Source organism: Dermacentor silvarum, chromosome 5, assembly GCF_013339745.2.
Source record: "Dermacentor silvarum isolate Dsil-2018 chromosome 5, BIME_Dsil_1.4, whole genome shotgun sequence".
NCBI classification, from domain to species: domain Eukaryota; kingdom Metazoa; phylum Arthropoda; class Arachnida; order Ixodida; family Ixodidae; genus Dermacentor; species Dermacentor silvarum.
In genome coordinates this window covers 151,960,576-151,987,008 of record NC_051158.1, presented here as the reverse complement: position 1 = coordinate 151,987,008, position 26,433 = coordinate 151,960,576, and the positions used below count along the sequence as shown (strand labels likewise).

The following is a 26,433-nucleotide window of genomic DNA, read 5'->3' as shown; positions in this document are numbered from 1 at the left end:
CACGTTGCCCTCAATTACTTATAACCACACGTGCTTCTCATTTAATCAGTAACTGCTGGTTTACTTGTAGAAACAACAATTGTACAATAAAATTCCGAGGAAATACACATCGCGATAGATGTCAGCGTTTTTGTGATTATCACAGGCAGAACTCTCGGCATTGTATTCTTTTTAAACTCAAATACAGTACACACCCGTTGCCCTCAATTACTTATACCCACACATGCTTCTCATTTAAATCAGTAACTGCTCGTTTACTTGTAGAACCAACAATTGTACAATAAATTGCGAGGAAATACAAATCGCGATAGATGTCAGCGTTTTTGTGATTATCACAGGCAGAACTCCCGGCATTGTATTCTTTTTAAACTCAAATACAGTACACACCCGTTGCCCTCAATTACTTATAACCACACATACTTCTCATTTAAATCAGTAACTGCTCGTTTACTTGTAGAACCAACAATTGTACAATAAAGTTCTGAGGAAACACACATCGCGATAGATGTCAGCGTTTTTGTGATTATCACAGGCAGAACTCCCGGCATTGTATTCTTTTTAAACTCAAATACAGTACACACCCGTTGCCCTCAATTACTTATAAACACACATGCTTCTCATTTAAATCAGTAACTGCTCGTTTACTTGTAGAACCAACAATTGTACAATAAAGTTCTGACGTAACACACATCGCGATAGATGTCAGCGTTTTTGTGATTATTACAGGCAGAACTCCCGGCATTGTATTCTTTTAAACTCAAATACAGTACACACCCGTTGCCCTCAATTACTTATAACCACACATGCTTCTCATTTAAATCAGTAACTGCTCGTTTACTTGTAGAACCAACAATTGTACAATAAAGTTCTGACGAAACACACATCGCGATAGATGTCAGCGTTTTTGTGATTATCACAGGCAGAACTCCCGGCATTGTATTCTTTTTAAACTCAAATACAGTACACACCCTTTGCCCTCAATTACTTATAACCACACATGCTTCTCATTTAAATCAGTACCAGTTCGTTTACTTGTAGAACCAACAATTGTACAATAAAATTGCGAGGAAATACACATCGCGATAGATGTCAGCGTTTTTGTGATTATCACAGGCAGAACTCCCGGCATTGTATTCTTTTTAAACTCAAATACAGTACACACCCATTGCCCTCAATTACTTATAACCACACATGCTTCTCATTTAAATCAGTAACTGCTCGTTTACTTGTAGAACCAACAATTGTACACTAAATTTGCGAGGAAATACACATCGAGATAGATGTCAGCGTTTTTGTGATTATCACAGGCAGAACTCCCGGCATTGTATTCTTTTTAAACTCAAATACAGTACACACCCGTTGCCCTCAATTACTTATAACCACACATGCTTCTCATTTAAATCAGTAACTGCTCGTTTACTTGTAGAACCAACAATTGTACAATAAAGTCCTGACGAAACACACATCGCGATAGATGTCAGCGTTTTTGTGATTATCACAGGCAGAACTCCCGGCATTGTATTCTTTTTAAACTCAAATACAGTACACACCCGTTGCCCTCAATTACTTATAACCACACATGCTTCTCATTTAAATCAGTAACTGCTCGTTTACTTGTAGAACCAACAATTGTACAATAAAGGTCTGACGAAACACACATCGCGATAGATGTCAGCGTTTTTGTGATTATCACAGGCAGAACTCCCGGCATTGTATTCTTTTTAAACTCAAATACAGTACACACCCTTTGCCCTCAATTACTTATAACCACACATCTTCTCATTTAAATCAGTACCTGCTTCGTTTACTTGTAGAACCAACAATTGTACAATAAAATTGCGAGGAAATACACATCGCGATAGATGTCAGCGTTTTTGTGATTATCACAGGCAGAACTCCCGGCATTGTATTCTTTTTAAACTCAAATACAGTACACACCCGTTGCCCTCAATTACTTATAACCACACATGCTTCTCATTTAAATCAGTAACTGCTTGTTTACTTGTAGAACCAACAATTGTACAATAAAATTCCGAGGAAATACACATCGCGATAGATGTCAGCGTTTTTGTGATTATCACAGGCAGAACTCCCGGCATTGTATTCTTTTTAAACTCAAATACAGTACACACCCGTTGCCCTCAATTACTTATAACCACACATGCTTCTCATTTAAATCAGTACCAGTTCGTTTACTTGTAGAACCAACAATTGTACAATAAAATTGCGAGGAAATACACATCGCGATAGATGTCAGCGTTTTTGTGATTATCACAGGCAGAACTCCCGGCATTGTATTCTTTTTAAACTCAAATACAGTACACACCCGTTGCCCTCAATTACTTATAACCACACATGCTTCTCATTTAAATCAGTAACTGCTTGTTTACTTGTAGAACCAACAATTGTACAATAAAATTCCGAGGAAATACACATCGCGATAGATGTCAGCGTTTTTGTGATTATCACAGGCAGAACTCCCGGCATTGTATTCTTTTTAAACTCAAATACAGTACACACCCGTTGCCCTCAATTACTTATAACCACACATGCTTCTCATTTAAATCAGTAACTGCTCGTTTACTTGTAGAACCAACAATTGTACAATAAATTGCGAGGAAATACACATCGCGATAGATGTCAGCGTTTTTGTGATTATCACAGGCAGAACTCCCGGCATTGTATTCTTTTTAAACTCAAATACAGTACACACCCGTTGCCCTCAATTACTTATAACCACACATGCTTCTCATTTAAATCAGTAACTGCTCGTTTACTTGTAGAACCAACAATTGTACAATAAAATTCTGAGGAAATACACATCGCGATAGATGTCAGCGTTTTTGTGATTATCACAGGCAGAACTCCCGGCATTGTATTCTTTTTAAACTCAAATACAGTACACACCCGTTGCCCTCAATTACTTATAACCACACATGCTTCTCATTTAAATCAGTAACTGCTTCGTTTACTTGTAGAACCAACAATTGTACAATAAAATTCGAGGAAATACACATCGCGATAGATGTCAGCGTTTTTGTGATTATCACAGGCAGAACTCCCGGCATTGTATTCTTTTTAAACTCAAATACAGTACACACCCGTTGCCCTCAATTACTTATAACCACACATGCTTCTCATTTAAATCAGTAACTGCTCGTTTACTTGTAGAACCAACAATTGTACAATAAATTGCGAGGAAATACACATCGCGATAGATGTCAGCGTTTTTGTGATTATCACAGGCAGAACTCCCGGCATTGTATTCTTTTTAAACTCAAATACAGTACACACCCGTTGCCCTCAATTACTTATAACCACACATGCTTCTCATTTAAATCAGTAACTGCTCGTTTACTTGTAGAACCAACAATTGTACAATAAAGTTCTGAGGAAACACACATCGCGATAGATGTCAGCGTTTTTGTGATTATCACAGGCAGAACTCCCGGCATTGTATTCTTTTTAAACTCAAATACAGTACACACCCGTTGCCCTCAATTACTTATAACCACACATGCTTCTCATTTAAATCAGTAACTGCTCGTTTACTTGTAGAACCAACAATTGTACAATAAAGTCCTGACGAAACACACATCGCGATAGATGTCAGCGTTTTTGTGATTATCACAGGCAGAACTCCCGGCATTGTATTCTTTTTAAACTCAAATACAGTACACACCCGTTGCCCTCAATTACTTATACCCACACATGCTTCTCATTTAAATCAGTAACTGCTCGTTTACTTGTAGAACCAACAATTGTACAATAAAGGTCTGGCGAAACACACATCGCGATAGATGTCAGCGTTTTTGTTATTATCACAGGCAGAACTCCCGGCATTGTATTCTTTTTAAACTCAAATACAGTACACACCCTTTGCCCTCAAATACTTATAACCACACATCTTTCTCATTTAAATCAGTACCTGTTCGTTTACTTGTAGAACCAACAATTGTACAATAAAATTGCGAGGAAATATACATCGCGATAGATGTCAGCGTTTTTGTGATTATCACAGGCAGAACTCTCGGCATTGTATTCTTTTTAAACTCAAATACAGTACACACCCGTTGCCCTCAATTACTTATAACCACACATGCTTCTCATTTAAATCAGTAACTACTTGTTTACTTGTAGAACCAACAATTGTACGATAAAATTCCGAGGAAATACACATCGCGATAGATGTCAGCGTTTTTGTGATTATCACAGGCAGAACTCCCGGCATTGTATTCTTTTTAAACTCAAATACAGTACTCACCCTTTGCCCTCAATTACTTATAACCACACATGCTTCTCATTTAAATCAGTACCAGTTCGTTTACTTGTAGAACCAACAATTGTACAACAAAATTGCGAGGAAATACACATCGCGATAGATGTCAGCGTTTTTGTGATTATCACAGGCAGAACTCCCGGCATTGTATTCTTTTTAAACTCAAATACAGTACACACCCGTTGCCCTCAATTACTAATAACCACACATGCTTCTCATTTCAATCAGTAACTGCTTGTTTACTTGTAGAACCAACAATTGTACAATAAAATTCCGAGGAAATACACATCGCGATAGATGTCAGCGTTTTTGTGATTATCACAGGCAGAACTCTCGGCATTGTATTCTTTTTAAACTCAAATACAGTACACACCCGTTGCCCTCAATTACTTATAACCACACATGCTTCTCATTTAAATCAGTAACTGCTCGTTTACTTGTAGAAACAACAATTGTACAATAAAATTCCGAGGAAATACACATCGCGATAGATGTCAGCGTTTTTGTGATTATCACAGGCAGAACTCTCGGCATTGTATTCTTTTTAAACTCAAATACAGTACACACCCGTTGCCCTCAATTACTTATACCCACACATGCTTCTCATTTAAATCAGTAACTGCTCGTTTACTTGTAGAACCAACAATTGTACAATAAATTGCGAGGAAATACAAATCGCGATAGATGTCAGCGTTTTTGTGATTATCACAGGCAGAACTCCCGGCATTGTATTCTTTTTAAACTCAAATACAGTACACACCCGTTGCCCTCAATTACTTATAACCACACATACTTCTCATTTAAATCAGTAACTGCTCGTTTACTTGTAGAACCAACAATTGTACAATAAAGTTCTGAGGAAACACACATCGCGATAGATGTCAGCGTTTTTGTGATTATCACAGGCAGAACTCCCGGCATTGTATTCTTTTTAAACTCAATTACAGTACACACCCGTTGCCCTCAATTACTTATAAACACACATGCTTCTCATTTAAATCAGTAACTGCTCGTTTACTTGTAGAACCAACAATTGTACAATAAAGTTCTGACGTAACACACATCGCGATAGATGTCAGCGTTTTTGTGATTATTACAGGCAGAACTCCCGGCATTGTATTCTTTTTAAACTCAAATACAGTACACACCCGTTGCCCTCAATTACTTATAACCACACATGCTTCTCATTTAAATCAGTAACTGCTCGTTTACTTGTAGAACCAACAATTGTACAATAAAGTTCTGACGAAACACACATCGCGATAGATGTCAGCGTTTTTGTGATTATCACAGGCAGAACTCCCGGCATTGTATTCTTTTTAAACTCAAATAAAGTACACACCCTTTGCCCTCAATTACTTATAACCACACATGCTTCTCATTTAAATCAGTACCAGTTCGTTTACTTGTAGAACCAACAATTGTACAATAAAATTGCGAGGAAATACACATCGCGATAGATGTCAGCGTTTTTGTGATTATCACAGGCAGAACTCCCGGCATTGTATTCTTTTTAAACTGAAATACAGTACACACCCATTGCCCTCAATTACTTATAACCACACATGCTTCTCATTTAAATCAGTAACTGCTCGTTTACTTGTAGAACCAACAATTGTACACTAAATTTGCGAGGAAATACACATCGAGATAGATGTCAGCGTTTTTGTGATTATCACAGGCAGAACTCCCGGCATTGTATTCTTTTTAAACTCAAATACAGTACACACCCGTTGCCCTCAATTACTTATAACCACACATGCTTCTCATTTAAATCAGTAACTGCTCGTTTACTTGTAGAACCAACAATTGTACAATAAAGTCCTGACGAAACACACATCGCGATAGATGTCAGCGTTTTTGTGATTATCACAGGCAGAACTCCCGGCATTGTATTCTTTTTAAACTCAAATACAGTACACACCCGTTGCCCTCAATTACTTATACCCACACATGCTTCTCATTTAAATCAGTAACTGCTCGTTTACTTGTAGAACCAACAATTGTACAATAAAGGTCTGACGAAACACACATCGCGATAGATGTCAGCGTTTTTGTTATTATCACAGGCAGAACTCCCGGCATTGTATTCTTTTTAAACTCAAATACAGTACACACCCTTTGCCCTCAAATACTTATAACCACACATCTTTCTCATTTAAATCAGTACCTGTTCGTTTACTTGTAGAACCAACAATTGTACAATAAAATTGCGAGGAAATATACATCGCGATAGATGTCAGCGTTTTTGTGATTATCACAGGCAGAACTCTCGGCATTGTATTCTTTTTAAACTCAAATACAGTACACACCCGTTGCCCTCAATTACTTATAACCACACATGCTTCTCATTTAAATCAGTAACTACTTGTTTACTTGTAGAACCAACAATTGTACGATAAAATTCCGAGGAAATACACATCGCGATAGATGTCAGCGTTTTTGTGATTATCACAGGCAGAACTCCCGGCATTGTATTCTTTTTAAACTCAAATACAGTACTCACCCTTTGCCCTCAATTACTTATAACCACACATGCTTCTCATTTAAATCAGTACCAGTTCGTTTACTTGTAGAACCAACAATTGTACAACAAAATTGCGAGGAAATACACATCGCGATAGATGTCAGCGTTTTTGTGATTATCACAGGCAGAACTCCCGGCATTGTATTCTTTTTAAACTCAAATACAGTACACACCCGTTGCCCTCAATTACTAATAACCACACATGCTTCTCATTTCAATCAGTAACTGCTTGTTTACTTGTAGAACCAACAATTGTACAATAAAATTCCGAGGAAATACACATCGCGATAGATGTCAGCGTTTTTGTGATTATCACAGGCAGAACTCTCGGCATTGTATTCTTTTTAAACTCAAATACAGTACACACCCGTTGCCCTCAATTACTTATAACCACACGTGCTTCTCATTTAAATCAGTAACTGCTCGTTTACTTGTAGAACCAACAATTGTACAATAAATTGCGAGGAAATACAAATCGCGATAGATGTCAGCGTTTTTGTGATTATCACAGGCAGAACTCCCGGCATTGTATTCTTTTTAAACTCAAATACAGTAGACACCCGTTGCCCTCAATTACTTATAACCACACATACTTCTCATATAAATCAGTAACTGCTCGTTTACTTGTAGAACCAACAATTGTACAATAAAGTTCTGAGGAAACACACATCGCGATAGATGTCAGCGTTTTTGTGATTATCACAGGCAGAACTCCCGGCATTGTATTCTTTTTAAACTCAAATACAGTACACACCCGTTGCCCTCAATTACTTATAAACACACATGCTTCTCATTTAAATCAGTAACTGCTCGTTTATTTGTAGAACCAACAATTGTACAATAAAATTCCGAGGAAATACCCATCGCGATAGATGTCAGCGTTTTTGTGATTATCACAGGCAGAACTCCCGGCATTGTATTCTTTTTAAACTCAAATACAGTACACACCCGTTGCCCTCAATTACTTATAACCGCACATGCTTCTCATTTAAATCAGTAACTGCTTGTTTGCTTGTAGAACCAACAATTGTACAATAAAATTGCGAGGAAATACACATCGCGATAGATGTCAGCGTTTTTGTGATTATCAGAGGCAGAACTCTCGGCATTGTATTCTTTTTAAACTCAAATACAGTACACACCCGTTGCCCTCAATTACTTATAACCACACATGCTTCTCATTTAAATCAGTAACTACTTGTTTACTTGTAGAACCAACAATTGTACGATAAAATTCCGAGGAAATACACATCGCGATAGATGTCAGCGTTTTTGTGATTATCACAGGCAGAACTCTCGGCATTGTATTCTTTTTAAACTCAAATACAGTACACACCCGTTGCCCTCAATTACTTATAACCACACATGCTTCTCATTTAAATCAGTAACTGCTCGTTTACTTGTAGAACCAAGAATTGTACAATAAAGTCCTGACGAAACACACATCGCGATAGATGTCAGCGTTTTTGTGATTATCACAAGCAGAACTCCCGGCATTGTATTCTTTTTAAACTCAAATACAGTACACACCCGTTGCCCTCAATTACTTATAACCACACATGCTTCTCATTTAAATCAGTAACTGCTCGTTTACTTGTAGAACCAACAATTGTACAATAAAGTCCTGACGAAACACACATCGCGATAGATGTCAGCGTTTTTGTGATTATCACAAGCAGAACTCCCGGCATTGTATTCTTTTTAAACTCAAATACAGTACACACCCGTTGCCCTCAATTACTTATAACCACACATGCTTCTCATTTAAATCAGTAACTGCTCGTTTACTTGTACACTGTAAACAAAAATAACGCGAAATGGGAGTAAACCGCTCGTCCCGTATCGCATTCCCGTTTCTGGGTTTTTTTTACTACGCACCAGTCGAAGGTAAAAATTTACTCCCATGCTGACTGAGTTTTTGTATGTAGAAACGAGAGTAATTTTTTAATCTGTGTGAAGGTTTTTAGGGACGATAGTAGGACTATATTTTTACTTCGATCACGAGGTTCTTGCGGCTATTCCTGAGAGTTATTTTTCAAGCCCATTCGCGAGTTTCTTGGGTCTGATGTGAGAGTATTTTTTTACCTCTTTCATTAACTTTTCTCAGCTTTTTCCCAGAGTAATTTTTCAAGCCCATTCTGGAGTTTGTTGGAGGTGATGTGGGATTACTTTTTTACGTCATTTATCCAGTTTTCTAGGCTATTCCTGGGAGTTATTTTTAAGCCTATTCTCGGGTTTTTTGGAACTGATGTGGGGGTACTTTTTTACCTCGTTATCAAGGTTTCTTAGCTCTACCTGACAATAATTTTTCAAGCCCATTCTGTAGTTTGTTGGAGCTGATCTCGGAGTATTTTTTTACCTCGTTCATCAAGTTTTCTCGGTTCCTTACGAGAGTAATTTTTCAAGCCCGTTCTGGAGTTTGTTGGGGCTGATGTGGAAGTCTTTTTTTACATCCGCCAGCCACTTTTTGTGGTGTTTCTTGGGTGAATTCTTACTTTGTTTTGAGAGGTTATAGAGAAAAATGTGGGAGTACTTTTACTCCTGTGAGGAGGTATATTCTACAACATATTACTCTCACGATCACTTTTAATATAGCTCATAGCAGGGAACTCACTTTGCACAACACATTCAACTAAAAATTCGAAGACAATTGAAAGACTCCAAGGATGATTACAAGGGTCCCAAGCATGAGTGATTATTTATTAGTTCTGACATGTTTCTCATAAAAAAAGTCAGGCATGAGTTAATCATCACAAAACTATGGCCTTAAAAAATGCTGTGATGAGCATAATAAATATTTGTACTAATACACAGACTGGGGTGGGTAACTCCCCACTAGATCTCTCATAGCAAAATAAAATATATCACAACACGTTCAATGTGCAATCCCACTAAAGTACAGTGAAAACGAACAACTAACACACAATATAAAATCTAATTCGTAAATACACAGTCAGTACTAGATGCGTTCAAATTAGACCCACTGAATATCATGTAGATCATTACTTCAAACAGGCAGTTGTCCAGAACATGGGCGTGAATTGCATTCAATGGATCATTATGAACAAAACTATGCAACATTAAAATATTGCACTTAAGGCCAAATGGCGTCTGCTGCTAACGGCCATTACTGTCCCAGACGAAATGAAACAATAGCATTCGTAGTATCACATTAGTGCCGGCAACTGCCTACATCTCTCACGGCAAAATAAAAGCTATCACAACACATTCAAGATGTAGTGAAACTAAAGCATAGTGAAAACAAACAAGTGACGCGCAATACGAAATCCAACTCTTAAATACACAGTCAGTAGTAGAGATGTTCACATTACACCCACTGAATACACAGATCCTTCCTTCAAACAGGCAGTTGTCCAGAACACAGGTGTGCAGTGCATTCAATGGATCATTATGAACAATACTATGCAACATAAAAATATTGCACTTAAGGTCAAATGGTGTCTGCTGCTAACAGCCATTACTGCCCCAGACGAAATGAAACAGTCGTGTGATAAATACAGCAAGCATTCGTACTATCACATTAGTGCCGGCAACTGCCTATATCTCTCACGGCAAAATAAAAACTATCACAACACATTCAAGATGTAGTGAAACTAAAGCATAGTGAAAACAAACAAGTGACACGCAATACAAAATCCAACTCTTAAATACACAGTCAGTAGTAGAGATGTTCACATTACACCCACTGAATACACAGATCATTCCTTCAAACAGGCAGTTGTCCAGAACATGGGCGTGAATTGCATTCAATGGATCATTATGAACAAAACTATGCAACATTAAAATATTGCACTTAAGGCCAAATGGCGTCTGCTGCTAACGGCCATTACTGTCCCAGACGAAATGAAACAATAGCATTCGTAGTATCACATTAGTGCCGGCAACTGCCTACATCTCTCACGGCAAAATAAAAACTATCACAACACATTCAAGATGTAGTGAAACTAAAGCATAGTGAAAACAAACAAGTGACACGCAATACGAAATCCAACTCTTAAATACACAGTCAGTAGTAGAGATGTTCACATTACACCCACTGAATACACAGATCATTCCTTCAAACAGGCAGTTGTCCAGAACATGGGTGTGCAGTGCATTCAATGGATCATTATGAACAATACTATGCAACATAAAAATATTGCACGTAAGGACAAATGGCATCTGCTGCTAATGACCATTACTGTCCCAGCGAAATGAAACACTCGTGATAAATACAGCAAGCATTTATACTATCACATCCCAATGCCGGCAACTGCCCACCAAATCTTTCAATTCAAAAGAAAAACTATCACAACGCATTCAAAATGCAGTGAAACTAAAGTACAGTGAAAACAAACAAATGACACAATATACAAAATCTAACTCTTAAGTATTGCAACAAGCAAATGAGGCAGTTAGCACTAGAGATGATCATTAGACCCATTGATAGCATACTGACCTTCAAACAGCTAGTTGCCCAAGACATGGGGGCACAGTGCAATGAATGGATAGTTAGGAAGAAAACTGCAACAACCAAGAGCAACATGTTCTATCAACTTTCAAACTTTCTAAAGAAGGCGCTCACTCAGATGAGGAAAGTGGTGATTGCTAATACACACGACTGAAAATATATATGTGAAAACAGCCATTAACTGATACTACTCCCCCTGGTGCACAAAGAAAACGAATGCAGCCCTTTTTCCACAGAAGAGGAACACGTTGCACAACTGTACTGCAGTATTCATGGGTATAAGCCAGATTTCAATTTCGTTGCCGAAATATTGTAGTGCTTCTTAGATAGTCTAAAAGGTAATTGTGCGTGTTGCCCTTGTCTGTTTCTAGGCATGCGGTTGTGATGGATGTCATATGCTTGTCTCACAGATTGAACATAGTGCTATCTAAGTGCGACTACAAGGATGTATATTTGTAGCTGCCCTCAATCCCCTTCATGTTGCCAGTCAGCATCTATGGTGTCTCTTTCTTTGTATTGTTCATCTAGCACTGTTTACACACAGCAGGCATGTTTGAATACCAAACAACCTTACTCTCCACAGTTACTCTAAAGTGAATGCGTTATGACAAAGTGTAATGTGAGAAGTCCATGATAAAGAAAAAAAAAGAAAGAAAAATGGATAATTCAACTCCCCCCTGAATTACCCATTCTGGGCCATTAAGTTTTGTATATTACAGTTGCGGTGATTAACACAGAGCCACGTTGGCCTAACCCTAGTGGCAAAGTAAATCCTTCAAATTATCAGTTGGTACAGAACTATTGAGCATGCCGCTGGTGCTTTTGCCCCCACTGAGAATACTAGTGGCATACTAAAACACGTTTTGTTGCTAAAGGTCCATTACAGTGACACTAAAGAGAAACAGTAAATCATTTTAGACTGATAAAACAACCTTTCAGAACTTTATATTCATGAACATGAATGAACATGAATGAAGATTTAACTTTCATTTTTCAAATTTTACGCAGCACCAGCACGTCAGTGTGGAGTCATACACTTCAACTAAATTTATTCTTTGACTCTTAAAACAGAATTGATCAATACTGGCCAATAGAACATTAACTAGACTCGAACAGACACCCTCAAATTCCATATCACAGCGAGCTGGTGCAGGAATTATAAGGTGGTGGTGGCGACACCAGTTTTCGTTTTTGCTTGTCTGGCTTATCAAGCCGATTCTCACAGTAAGAGTTGTTTTTTCGATGTTGTAGAAGAATTATTTAAAAAAGCTCGAATAAATTTTCTCTTTCGTGTCCCTCTAAAGCAAGCACTGTGCTACCATGGCTTGGGCAACCTGCCGGCCACAGAAGCCACGGCTGCTTTTGTTAGGCAAAATAATTTTTACAGAAACTTTTCCGAAGAAATGTACCTGAAAATCTTTTTGCCTAGCAAAAGTTCTTGTAAAAATTGACTAACTCCAATGCTTTCACCCGTGGCTTTGTGTAGCTCAAATCCAGAAAACAGTGCTCAATAAATGTCAAAATCCTGTGGGCCTTTTTTGGGTAGACCACATGGAAGACCCAGAACGAAGCGAAAAGGCAGGCCAGGCCTGCCAGCAGTGACGATGTCACAAACAATCGCTGCGCATCGATGTGTAGCGCGAGGGAGCCATCAGATGCCCTCTGGAGGCATGGAGTTAGTGGGACCGCAGCTGTCTGTGGAACAAAACAACAAAAATAAAAACAATATGTATTACACAAACCTAAGGTGACTCCACAACAAGCCCCTAATTTTGATGGTCACGAAAAAGCAAAGCCTTGGTTTTCTATTCATTCATAAAGTGTGTGTTATATTTCGACTTTCCTAAAAGGGGGTATATTAAGATATGGAAATAACTTTATCTTAATGGAAGTCACAGCCTATGTGCGCAAAGCACACTATTCAGAAATGCAATAATGAAGACCTAAACAAAAGCTAAGTAATACACTGGGACTGCACAAAACATGTTCATTAAATTTTCGCTAAGCATTAGGAGTAGTTTTAAGCAACAGATGTCAGATGAAATCCGTGCATTTAGGTTCTCTTGAGCAAAAGGGTCAGCAGCTCCCATATAGCGAGGGAAGAGCAGACCCGCAGTGCCCCCAGAAAGTTGTGATAGGCAGAAACAGGCCCCACATGCAGTCCCAAAAATAGATTAACACAACTGTGCTTCAGTCCCCCAGCTATTGTATATGTTAATATCTCCTCTGTCTTGAAGCACTTACCTCTGTCAAGATAGCATCAAGTGATTCATTGCAGCGGCCTGCAATGAAGTTGAGGACGCCAAGCACACCATCCTCTGCAAACAGTGAGGGAATGCACTTCAGTACTATTTTACTACCAAGACTGACTTATGAACTATACATACATTTTATGTAAAGAAAGAAATTAGAGCTATGCATGGATCAAGGTAATGTTACTTCATGCATAGGGCTATAAGGGACTGGGCACACATCTTGCCGTTTCTGTAGCGCTGGTGTGTGCTGGGCGTGTTGGTATGCAAACTTCAATAATATTTTTGCGCAAGCACACAAGCACAAAATGTAGATGCAAGCACCTCGTCTACGTCTCCATTTTATCTCGGTCTGCTTATGCCAGGATGTTATCCATGTTGTAGTTTGTGCAATAAACTTTTAACGTAACAGTTGTTTGCAATGCTGTTACATTATTGCAAAGCTGTTTCATATTCATCCGGTAGTCAATATTCCTGGCCATCTCAAGTACACTTTAGACAGCACACTACAAAGAACCGTGTATCATTGCGCGCAAAACGACATGGACACAAGAGGGAACACGTATAACACACACGAAGCACAAACTATCAACAGATTTATTGCGAGAAGACATGACCTTTTTATACCTTGCCACAGGCAGCACAGCGCATGACACCAAGGGCGGAACCACACCGACACAAAAAATCAACACGCGCGTGACGTGCTATTCAAATACGCTATTTCCTTAGCTGATAGGGTGATAGAGGCCATGCTAATACATTTATCTTTTAAAGTTGTGATGCAGTGGGCCTCAATAATGAGTCGTGTCATCTCATTGTTCGACTTTTCAATGATCATGCACTCTTTGAAGATTGGTCTACAGCCGCATTCATCACAATGAAGTGCCAGCCACCCTCCCGTCTTGTTATTTACGTTGTTAGCATGCTCGCGGAGCCGGTCGTTGATGCAACGGCCCGTTTGTCCGACATAAAAACGCTTACATGATAAAGGTATCTTATATACTACGCCGACACTGCATTTCACCCATTCGTTTTGGTGATTCTTGCCACATGCTTTCTTTTCTTTCTTGTTCGGGTTAGTAATTTTGCAAATTTTTCCAAGCTTATTCGGCGCGGAAAACACGACTCGAACGTTAGCTTTTTGGCCGATCTTCTTGATGTTGTGCGACACTTTATGGATGTATGGGATTACAGTGAACTTTCTTTTTTCTTTCTCCATCTCTTGGGAGGTGGGGACCACAGTGGAGCCAGATGCCCTGATATTCTTAAGTTGCTTCTCCGCTACGGACACTAACAGGTGCCTCGGGTAACCTGCTTCTAAAAGGCGTGAAGTTTGCTGGCCCAAACTTCGGCTCGTCATGTGTGGGCAAGACTTTTCCAGGGCGTTTTTTAGGCAGAGATTGGCGATTGCCCTTTTTATTAGTTTTGAATGGGCTGATTTGAACGGGAGGAGGGGTTTGTTTGCTCGTGGTTCATAGCTCCAGCACACGTGGTTTTCTTTAAAAGCGAACCTGACATCAAGAAAACGAATGTTGTCTTCAGTTGGAAGTTCATGGGTGATTTGCAATGGATACAGGCATTTCTCTGCGATACCAAGAACTTTTGCGGATTCTCGGCTAAAATCTGTCGGGTCACACTCTAAAAGAAATAAAAAATCGTCTACGAATCGGAACCCTTTAACCACCTTAGTGGGTCGAAGTTCAGTGACTAACGACTTGTCAAGCTGTGATAAAAATAAATTGCTTAGGACTGGTGCTATGCAAGAACCTATGCAGATGCCTTTTGTCTGTAGGTAGTATCTGTCCTCCCATTTGATGAAGGTGGATTTGAGATAAAACTGGAGAAGTTCCAGAAATTGTTCATTTGAAATACCGGACTCATTCTGAAAAGCAACCCCTCCAAATGCGTCAATAGCGTGGTCCACGCATCTTAACAAACCTTTATGTGGTAAACTGTAGTATAGGTCGGTGATGTCAACAGAAAAACCTTTAAGATTTTTCGCTGGGTGTGAGTTAATGAACCGTAACACCTCGTTGGAGTTCTTAATGAGCAACGGGTCGTCAACTGGTAAAAGTTCCAGTTTTTTCTGCAAGAACCTGGCCATTGCCTTCTGCCATGTGTCGTGCTCAGACACAATGACCCTAAGAGGGGCGTCTACTTTGTGGGTTTTAACTGTGAAGAAAACTTCAAGATGGATCTTGCAACTCCTATCTATGCTTTTCTTTAGCTGTGCAAGGTTAAGCCGCGAACATATTTTCTTAGCTTCGCTTTTTTGTTTCTGCATGGAAATTCCTTCGTGACTCTTAAAAGACTTTTCGATGGCTTGTCTGGCCTTTTCACTGAAGGTGCCGGAGGTTAAAACTGCGAATCCCCCTTCTTTATCGGCCTGCAGCACACATAATTCATTATCTACTAAGTACCGCACCACGCGTTTTACAGGAAGCGAAGGGGCTGTCTGCTTACATCGGTTTAGAATGTCCACACCTTGGGAAATGCAGTTCCGGGCTTCGTCATCGGGAGCAAAATGGGAAACCTGCCGGACGTAGGAAAGCAGATCCTGTGGTGTTGTTTTGTCTTGTACGGCGAATTTTGGTCCGAGGCCTAGCACTCGACGCACGTCATTCGGCAGATGCACTTTTTCAGGAAGATGGACAGGGCAACTTGGTGTAGGTCGTTCCTTTCGAACATGGTTCCGGAGCTGTCTCAGTTGCAGCTGCCACAAAAATTCCGTGGTACGGTCTGCGATGAGCTGAAATTCCCTCAGGATGCTGTTTGCCCTGGGTATAGGCGCTGTCTGGTGTATTTGTACAGACAGGTATTGTCTGTAGAGCCGGGCTTGCCGCAGCGTCATAAGGAACCGCATACTACCAGAAGATGTCGTAGCTCTTTTCGGAAGATTCTCCCCGTCGGCAGGACACGGTGGCAGAGTGTGCAAGATCCTTAGGTCCGAGACGCTGCGGCAAGCCCGGCTCTACAGACAATACCTGTCTGTACAAATACACCAGACAGCGCCTATACCCAGGGCAAACAGCATCCTGAGGGAATTTCAGCTCATCGCAGACCGTACCACGGAATTTTTGTGGCAGCTGCAACTGAGACAGCTCCGGAACCATGTTCGAAAGGAACGACCTACACCAAGTTGCCCTGTCCATCTTCCTGAAAAAGTGTATCTGCCGAATGACGTGCGTCGAGTGCTAGGCCTCGGACCAAAATTCGCCGTACAAGACAAAACAACACCACCGGATCTGCTTTCCTACGTCCGGCAGGTTTCCCATTTTGCTCCCGATGACGAAGCCCGGAACTGCATTTCCCAAGGTGTGGACATTCTAAACCAATGTAAGCAGACAGCCCCTTCGCTTCCTGTAAAACGCGTGGTGCGGTACTTAGTAGATAATGAATTATGTGTGCTGCAGGCCGATAAAGAAGGGGGATTCGCAGTTTTAACCTCCGGCACCTTCAGTGAAAAGGCCAGACAAGCCATCGAAAAGTCTTTTAAGAGTCACGAAGGAATTTCCATGCAGAAACAAAAAAGCGAAGCTAAGAAAATATGTTCGCGGCTTAACCTTGCACAGCTAAAGAAAAGCATAGATAAGAGTTGCAAGATCCATCTTGAAGTTTTCTTCACAGTTAAAACCCACAAAGTAGACGCCCCTCTTAGGGTCATTGTGTCTGAGCACGACACATGGCAGAAGGCAATGGCCAGGTTCTTGCAGAAAAAACTGGAACTTTTACCAGTTGACGACCCGTTGCTCATTAAGAACTCCAACGAGGTGTTACGGTTCATTAACTCACACCCAGCGAAAAATCTTAAAGGTTTTTCTGTTGACATCACCGACCTATACTACAGTTTACCACATAAAGGTTTGTTAAGATGCGTGGACCACGCTATTGACGCATTTGGAGGGGTTGCTTTTCAGAATGAGTCCGGTATTTCAAATGAACAATTTCTGGAACTTCTCCAGTTTTATCTCAAATCCACCTTCATCAAATGGGAGGACAGATACTACCTACAGACAAAAGGCATCTGCATAGGTTCTTGCATAGCACCAGTCCTAAGCAATTTATTTTTATCACAGCTTGACAAGTCGTTAGTCACTGAACTTCGACCCACTAAGGTGGTTAAAGGGTTCCGATTCGTAGACGATTTTTTATTTCTTTTAGAGTGTGACCCGACAGATTTTAGCCGAGAATCCGCAAAAGTTCTTGGTATCGCAGAGAGATGCCTGTATCCATTGCAAATCACCCATGAACTTCCAACTGAAGACAACATTCGTTTTCTTGATGTCAGGTTCGCTTTTAAAGAAAACCACGTGTGCTGGAGCTATGAACCACGAGCAAACAAACCCCTCCTCCCGTTCAAATCAGCCCATTCAAAACTAATAAAAAGGGCAATCGCCAATCTCTGCCTAAAAAACGCCCTGGAAAAGTCTTGCCCACACATGACGAGCCGAAGTTTGGGCCAGCAAACTTCACGCCTTTTAGAAGCAGGTTACCCGAGGCACCTGTTAGTGTCCGTAGCGGAGAAGCAACTTAAGAATATCAGGGCATCTGGCTCCACTGTGGTCCCCACCTCCCAAGAGATGGAGAAAGAAAAAAGAAAGTTCACTGTAATCCCATACATCCATAAAGTGTCGCACAACATCAAGAAGATCGGCCAAAAAGCTAACGTTCGAGTCGTGTTTTCCGCGCCGAATAAGCTTGGAAAAATTTGCAAAATTACTAACCCGAACAAGAAAGAAAAGAAAGCATGTGGCAAGAATCACCAAAACGAATGGGTGAAATGCAGTGTCGGCGTAGTATATAAGATACCTTTATCATGTAAGCGTTTTTATGTCGGACAAACGGGCCGTTGCATCAACGACCGGCTCCGCGAGCATGCTAACAACGTAAATAACAAGACGGGAGGGTGGCTGGCACTTCATTGTGATGAATGCGGCTGTAGACCAATCTTCAAAGAGTGCATGATCATTGAAAAGTCGAACAATGAGATGACACGACTCATTATTGAGGCCCACTGCATCACAACTTTAAAAGATAAATGTATTAGCATGGCCTCTATCACCCTATCAGCTAAGGAAATAGCGTATTTGAATAGCACGTCACGCGCGTGTTGATTTTTTGTGTCGGTGTGGTTCCGCCCTTGGTGTCATGCGCTGTGCTGCCTGTGGCAAGGTATAAAAAGGTCATGTCTTCTCGCAATAAATCTGTTGATAGTTTGTGCTTCGTGTGTGTTATACGTGTTCCCTCTTGTGTCCATGTCGTTTTGCGCACAATGATACACGGTCTTAATGGAAAACCAACAAGCCCAAGTGAAAACCCTACTACAAAGAAAACAACTCATTCTTAGTGTTCAGGAATCCAATCCGGATATTAGTAACCTTGTGCAGATTTCTAATTTTGAATTAGAAAATGCAGTGTGGTGCCAGAACTACATCTTTAGAAGACAGTTACCAATCAGAATCATCACATGAAGTTGCATTAAGCAGGCTCCTACAAACTCGGCATGCTCTCTCATAGTGGTTAATCCTCTACAGCTTGAAAAAAACCTGTTGTAGCCTGCATGTGAAATAGTAAAGAAGTTACTTGCTCTGGGTATTTTTAGCTTAAGTTAATAAAAATAATTATGCAAAAGATTTAGTATATTGCAACTCATGTACATAGAAAAATGGTTGATCCCTGAAAGGAGTAGCAGTAGTTTTGTCAACACTGAAAATCTATAAAAAATAGCAACACATAAAATTACCAGAAGCCATGGCAGAGAATCTTACAACCTCGTCCTGCTCCCCGTGCTCCAGAATGATGCTGCACAGACGGCTGCAGCCGTGCTGAATGTTGTCCACTATTGTTCGTTTGAACAATATATTGAACTCCATCAGCAGCTGAAAACAGAGACCATCATGATTAGCATGACTGGCATGAAAATGTTGAATATAAGCATACCGAGTGTTCTGTTGCGAGGAAGGGATAGTGCAGAAGTGCCTCCGACAACGTGATTTGCCGAAGACACTCGTGTCGTTCCTTGGCCGTCGCGAGCAGACGTGGCCGCAAATCTTCTGCGTCAGCTGTTAAAAAATTGTCCTGCAGCCACTCATTATGTTTCTGTCGCGACTCCAGGGTCTCCCCGTAAACGATTAGGTCATTGTTGTCCTGCAATATGTAAAACCAGCACCTCAGTGACGAAACATTGATACTTAAAAGAAAAATATCAGTGAAACAACAAACAGCCAAAACATGTGCACCACTGACAACACTTTACCGGCATTTTTCAGAGTTGCATGCAAAACAAAACAAAAATAATAAACAAATACTAACAGAGAGGCGGCACAGCTTCTTGTTCGCCACCTCTACCACTGGCTCCCTGGGACTCTTGCGGTAGCTTTGGGCCCGAACGGCCTGCATTTCTGTAGACACGTTCACTGCCTTCTTCCTGTTGTTTTTGAACTTATTCTTCAAGGCTACTTTCCATGATTCCTATAGATTATTTGAACAAAGATGCATAAAAGACATAACTTTCGTTACTTTAGTGCATAAAACAGCACACATGAATTCCAGTTGGCTAAAGAAATATGTATGAATACCTAAAACAAAAGCCCGTTACCTGTTACCGCGCATCACAATTTTTTTAAAGGTACTCGTTCTATTTATACCATTTCATTCTGTTGGATCTTGGTTCTTTTACTTGTGTAAGTGTAAAGATTGCCATCTTTACGGACTCTCGCGCTGCCCTTAGCAGATTACAACGCAGGCAGATTGACTGTCCAGTTGTGCACAGCATTACTGACTCTGCCAACAAAATTGTCTCATATGACATCTCTCGTTGCCCAATGGATACCTTCACACAGAGATCGCCAGAAATAACGAGGCTGTTCGGCTGGCTTTACTTGCGCCCATAACCGCAGTGCCTGTCCTGAAATGTTGTGCTAGATTGATGACGCTCATCTGCTGATTTGTCAAAACCTACTCAAGGAGCATCCAGACCAATGTTTCACAAATGTAATGTTTCCACCCCGTGATCAAGGCTTGCCTCGTCGCATTAGAGCACAACTACTCAAGCCAAGGGTTGGCTGTGTGAACGGGTGCAAACAATTATACTGACAAGGACATGTGGCCAGTCCATCGTGTACGTTGATATTGGAGTGTCCTGCTTCCATTGCGCAGCGCACGTCGCTTGTGAGAGACTGTCACCTTCTTGACCTGCAGTGTATGACACTCAACAAGTATTTGTTCCCCAGTGGTTGTGCGTTTCGACGCGATCAGGTGCATCACACTCTCGTTTTTCTAAAGGAATCTATCTTAGGTTCACGTTTGTAGCCTATTTCTGTTTTCAGGTGACATGAACCCAGACACTATTTTTTCATTTCGATATTATTTAGTGGCGTGACCTGCAGTGACCGGCCCTACTATGTGTGACCTGTATTGTGTGTGTTCTACCTAATTCTTTGAGATGCGTCATCTTTCTCTTTCTTTTCTCGTCCATCCCCTTCTTCCTATCTTCCAATTCTATGTTGCTGTCTCCTGCTTTCCGAAGAGTAGGCAGGTGTTGTGCCCCTTCCGGTGACAGTTGCCAGTCTGATTTACGCATCCCTTTCCTGTCTAGTGTATATACAGGGTGTTTCTGCAAACACTTTCAAAATTTTTTAAAGGTTGCCTGTGGCAGATAGCACAATTCTAGATCATGAGCTGGTCTATTCAAAGAGGCATACATTACTTGCACAAAAACCTGAAATGCATAATCGACTAATTAACTTAAATTAACTAATTACGTTTTTGAACTAATTACCTTGTGGCCCGTATTGCCATTAACAAATTTAGCCGCAGTTCGTAAGGCGGATCCACTTGGAACGAATTCTCAGGATGATACCAGTTTCAAGATATTATTCCCCGAACGTTGCGGAGAAATGTATTGGCGTTCCAATTACTCTCCTCACAAAACGTCGTTGTATGCATTATAGCATGAAAGTAACTCGAATGCCAATGCATTTCTCTGCAAAGTTCGGGAATTAGCATCTTGAAAGGGGTGTCATGCAGAGAATTCGTTGTAAGTGATTTCATCTTGCAAGCTCCACGGCTAGAGTTTGTAAACTGCAATATGGGCCATAAGGTAATTAGTTGAAAACTTATTTAGTTAATTTTTTAATTAGTCGATTAAGCATTACAATTTTTTGTGCAAGTAATATCCGCATCTTTAAATAGACCAGCTCATGAACTAGAATTGTGCTATATGCCACAGGCAACCTTTAAAATTTTTTGAAAGTGTTTGCTGAAACACCCGGTATGTTTTCAAAACAAATAATAATAATGTTACTGTGCATAAAAAATTTTAAGTACTAGTTATGTTTCTACCATTTCAATCTGTTGGATCTTCCTTCTCTTACTTGTGTAAGTGCACACAGGATACATAACACTGAGAACTCCATGAAGCTTTTACTGCTGTATGGTATCAGAACACCACCGGAGATTTGAACTTTGTAACATGAGTTTCCCGGATTTCGATATATTCTATTCATTTCCTGGATATAATCTCAGCTTGTTGCATATTACATAAAAAGACTCAGCTATTTCAGGTGCCTGAGTGAAGTTACACAATATTCAAGGTTCCTGAATTAGGCTTCCTAGTTTCATAAACACCGAATCATTAATGCCTATCGTTATCTCATCATTGCATTTTTAAAAACTGCACATCTTCCTTCTTGTTGCCCTTATAAAACCCTGCAATGAGCTCTGCCACACCACATCAATCCAGCTGTGAGAACCACTGCATAACGCCTCAATGAGGCACCTATGTACTAAAATGGGAAGGGAAAGATGGGAAAAGTTTTACACTCACCATGCCACTGCCTTTCTTCACATTGTCACGCAAGTGTGGATATTTTTGAATTAGTTGCTCCACAGCAGTGCAATAAAGCTCCTTAGAAGGATACCTATACACAAGAGATGTATCAATATGTATTATCAGTACAGCCAGAAAACATCTCAGGAAAGCACTAAAAGCTGTAAAGATTCTTCAGAAAACCAATTAACGCAATGATTATTTCTTATGTACATTATAAATGGTTGAAAGAAATGATAACTGATTATCAGCCCCTCACTCAACTTAGGCCAACCTGCAAACCACTCTATTTCCAAGCCAAAAAAAAAAGATTCATGTAGGACAAAAGGTTGTATTTTAAAGGAACTCACGAAATACACCACGCAACTTCAGTTTCCTACATCCATGAATGCAAGCATTTAAACATACACACATAGACAGGCAATGCAGTAAGCTGTTTATGAAACGCAGGATGCAGGTGCACTACACCTCTGTTAAGGGCATGCAACATATCCCCTTCAGTCACGGTCTACACATTTGTAGACACGACTTATTTTTGCCATATTTGTGCAGTTGTGGCAAGGAATAGATCACAAAAATTAAGCTTAAGATAAATTGAACGTTCTTCTTACCTCAAGTACCTCTGTTATACTTCTGAAGAAAATCTATCGCTACCAAAAATCGCTTTGGAAAAGGCACTACAATGTTTGATGGGAAGTGCAATAGGGGACGTTTCTGTAGCATGCAATTGCGAACTTTTTTTTTCTTTCTAGTAATGCGTGCAACCAATAATTGCGCAAGTAATTCATGCTAGTCATTCAATTATATTTATTAAGAAACACATTAATGAGTGCACAATAAATAAATACTTAATCACTGTAATTATGGCAACTCATAATAAAATGCAGTCATTCTACCACCTTGACTTGTTCTTAATGGTGTCTGCAGCACCTTGGCATGAAATCATGTAAATTTCATACATTTATCGACAGCTGATCATAATTCGTGACTAAAGGGGCTATCTGGCTTGTTCAATTACTACTCTTTGGCATTTACATTATAACGTTTTAAGGTAGACTATTCTGCCTGCAAGTCACCTTGCAGAAGCAGAACTTGTGTGTGACATTGCATTGTGGTGTAAGAATACGGGGACAAATGTACGTGGAACCAAAAGATGCCACCCTCCAACTTATTTTATTCACAACAGTATAGCCACATTATTATGCAGCTGCCTGCAGTAGCATAACACATACCTATAAAAACTACGCCCACATAGCAGCACTTGGACAAGGCAATGCACACAATAGCCACCCAAATATACATCTAGCGACTAAATTTCTTCATTAGCAAGAGCCAAAGAAGCTAGGCTGGCATATTTGTAATGACTACGCCGGATGTCTTTCACGTTTTTTTAATGCGGTGAAAGGCATCAGTAATCATATCAGTGACACTTTATATGTTCCTTATTGTGTGGATTTTTTGTGTAGTTGTTTTGCTCTTTAGTAATGAACCAGCTAGCTTGAGAATAAGTGCTTCTGTTTATCTGGGCTCAGCACTTTTTTCTTGGTATTGGAATGTTACTGCAGGCAGTATACAGCGTGTTTCAGCGTACACTTAGAAACATCTTTAAAGGTTGCCTGTGGCAGATCGCACAATTCTAGTTTATGAGCTGGTCTACTCGAAGAGGCGGGCATGCAAAAAAAATAGAAATGCCTAATCGACTAAGTAACAAAAGTGCCCTTATTAAGTTTAACTAGTTACTGTATGGCCCATATTGCAATTTACAAATTCTAGCCGTGGCATTCGAAAGGCGGATTCACTTGGAACGAATTCTCAGGATGACACCAGTTTCAAGATATTGATTCCCGAAATTTGCGGAGAAATGCATTGGCATTCCAGGTACTTTTGTGCTTGAATACATAAAACAATGTTTTGTTAAGAAAGTAGTTAATTAGTCGATTATGCCTTTCAATTTTTTGTGCAAGCAATGTCCGCCTCTGAGTAGACCAGCTCATGAACTAGAATTGTGCTATGTGCCCCAGGCAACCTTTAAAAAATTTTTAAAGTGTTCACTGGAACACCCAGTAATGAAAACAGTTGTACCCTCCTGAATAGTTGGCCTGTTGCATTCTGTCCCAAAATGTGCGCTTCAGTTCACCCTTCGGGTTACATAAATTTGCAATGGATTTCCTGATAGTCTAGTACACAACAAAATTGTCAGCATAGCACTGTGTTCAAAAGCCTCTTATTCATTTGTGCTGTGGACTGCCTTGTGTTCATTGCAATGTCAAAGAATATTTTCACTGTAGTTGCCTAGAGCTTGTTCGGCTATGCGATAACTGCACTTTGCAACGAGCCTTGAGACGGTTGGTATTGCAATATGAGTTGGGCACTCAGATTTAAATTGCTTACCAGTTCAACTGGTTCTTTAGGCAATTCCCTGCACTAAATAAGCAGTTCCACCTGGTTCACTAGTTGTTGCAGCTGGGAATCCGCTAATAAACCACTGCACCTAGTAAGAACTAGTTGAGTATTTTCACTATTGCACAGCATATACAAAGAAGTTTAGTAGTTTTTCTGACTATAGAAAAAGCATTTATATATTCTTTGTTTACCGCATATCTTAAAACTAAAAAAAGCAAGAAGAACTTGAAGGAAGCTATGGGAAGTGTTAGTACAACCAAAACCACTAGAAGATAGTGGAGAAATGTGTGAAAACTACCCGAGGCTAAATGTGAAAGCTATAGCTGTCATAACTTCGCCTTATAGGGAGTATACGTGTCTGCAATATCATGCTATACTAAGGTCAACAGCTGCCCCAGTTTATAAACATTAGTTTTCATATCTCGATTCACCACTAAAACACTGCATGAGAAGTTAAATTTTTTGCTGTAATATACCACTTACGCAAAAGAAAAAAAAAGAAAAAGTTGACACTGGAAGAAAGAAAAATAGACATGAGGCGTTAGTGCTATGATTCACACTGCCTGCCTTGACAAGGAAGATAAATGCTCTAACGACTGTTATGATGGGAGCCTGTTTTCTCTTGTTTGATGAAAAAAAGAAGGCAGCAGTACCGCGACAGCAGCCTCAGCAGCACTGTGAGAGGCTTACTACAAAAGGTTTACCACCAGAAATAGCTGTGCTTTCTATCAGCATTAATCTAGTGAAATTATTTTTTTATTTAGTGGTACAACTGGTTTATTGCCAAATTCAGTCGCCCCAGACGGATACCAGTAAGACCTATAAAAATATTATTTGGCACCAGGTGCTTCGAACTAATAATTCTACAATAAAAAAGTCCACCAGTAATCAACATTAGGGACCAGTGTGATTGCAATCACTGCGGTCCTTAACAGGTGGGGCTGGAGGCCAAATTCTATGTCAGTTGACATAACATGGGACCAGACATTAGGTTAATGCAAAAGCACTGCTTACCATGCTATCTCGAAACACGCTTGAAAAAGGCGGTTAATGATTGCCCGCCTCACCGGACCCCCCACGGGCTCTTTCCGCTGTAAGACCTCTTCGTATGGGCCGAATGATGGCAATTTGAAGTCCAAATAGTCAAACTGCTTGTGAAGTGGCACATGCACCTCCATGATAGAGGAGCCATCACTGAAAAGCATTGTTATTGTTAAGTTCACAAAATAGTAACTGCTTTTAGCTGCAGTGAATTACAAAGGGTCTTTCAGTGCTTTTTCTATGAAGTACCAGCTCTTACCTGAGACCAACAAGCTCATCAGTGGGACCAGCATTGTCAGATGCATTTGAGCAGCTGGTGTCGGGGCTCGTGCACTGCATAGCAATCATGCTTTCCTGTAGAAACTGTTTCTGATTTGTACACTAACAGAGGTCCTCCAATGAAAGAATCAATGTCCACTTCACCCCCTAAGCTGTACTTTAAATAACTTCAAGCATATTGCAACAAAGCCATTTGTGGTGCTGGTAATAATAATTACAGCCCTTCGAGAGAGAGAGAGAGAGAAAGAGAAAGAAAGACAAGGAGGTTAGCCAGTGTGAATACCGGCTTGCTACCCTGTACTGGGGAAAGGGGCAAAGGGAATAAAAGATGATAGAAGGGAAAAAAAAACA

The 26,433-nt window shown here is 40.2% G+C and overlaps 1 protein-coding gene across 1 annotated transcript; it reads right to left on the bottom strand.

Moving 5' to 3' along the window:
• Window positions 1–10,245: 10,245 nt before the first annotated feature.
• LOC119454493 (uncharacterized) lies at window positions 10,246–19,402 on the bottom strand. Its single transcript, XM_037716407.2, has 3 exons — window positions 19,273–19,402; window positions 13,522–13,595; window positions 10,246–12,972 (listed from the first exon to the last, which is right to left on the bottom strand). The coding sequence occupies exons 1-3, from the start codon at window positions 19,400–19,402 to the stop codon at window positions 12,703–12,705; spliced, it is 474 nt and encodes a 157-aa protein (XP_037572335.2). The 3' UTR covers window positions 10,246–12,702.
• Between the last annotated feature and the right edge of the window lie 7,031 nt (window positions 19,403–26,433).

Bases quoted from the DNA above. Each gene is read 5' to 3' on its own strand.
- LOC119454493 (XM_037716407.2), bottom strand. From the start codon at position 19,402: ATGGAGTTCAATATATTGTTCAAACGAACAATAGTGGACAACATTCAG. The intron at 13,596-19,272 runs GTAATTTTATGT...CACTGTTTGCAG, and splicing joins ATTCTCTGCCATGGCTTCTG to AGGATGGTGTGCTTGGCGTC. The intron at 12,973-13,521 runs GTAAGTGCTTCA...TTTGTTCCACAG, and splicing joins TTGATGCTATCTTGACAGAG to ACAGCTGCGGTCCCACTAAC.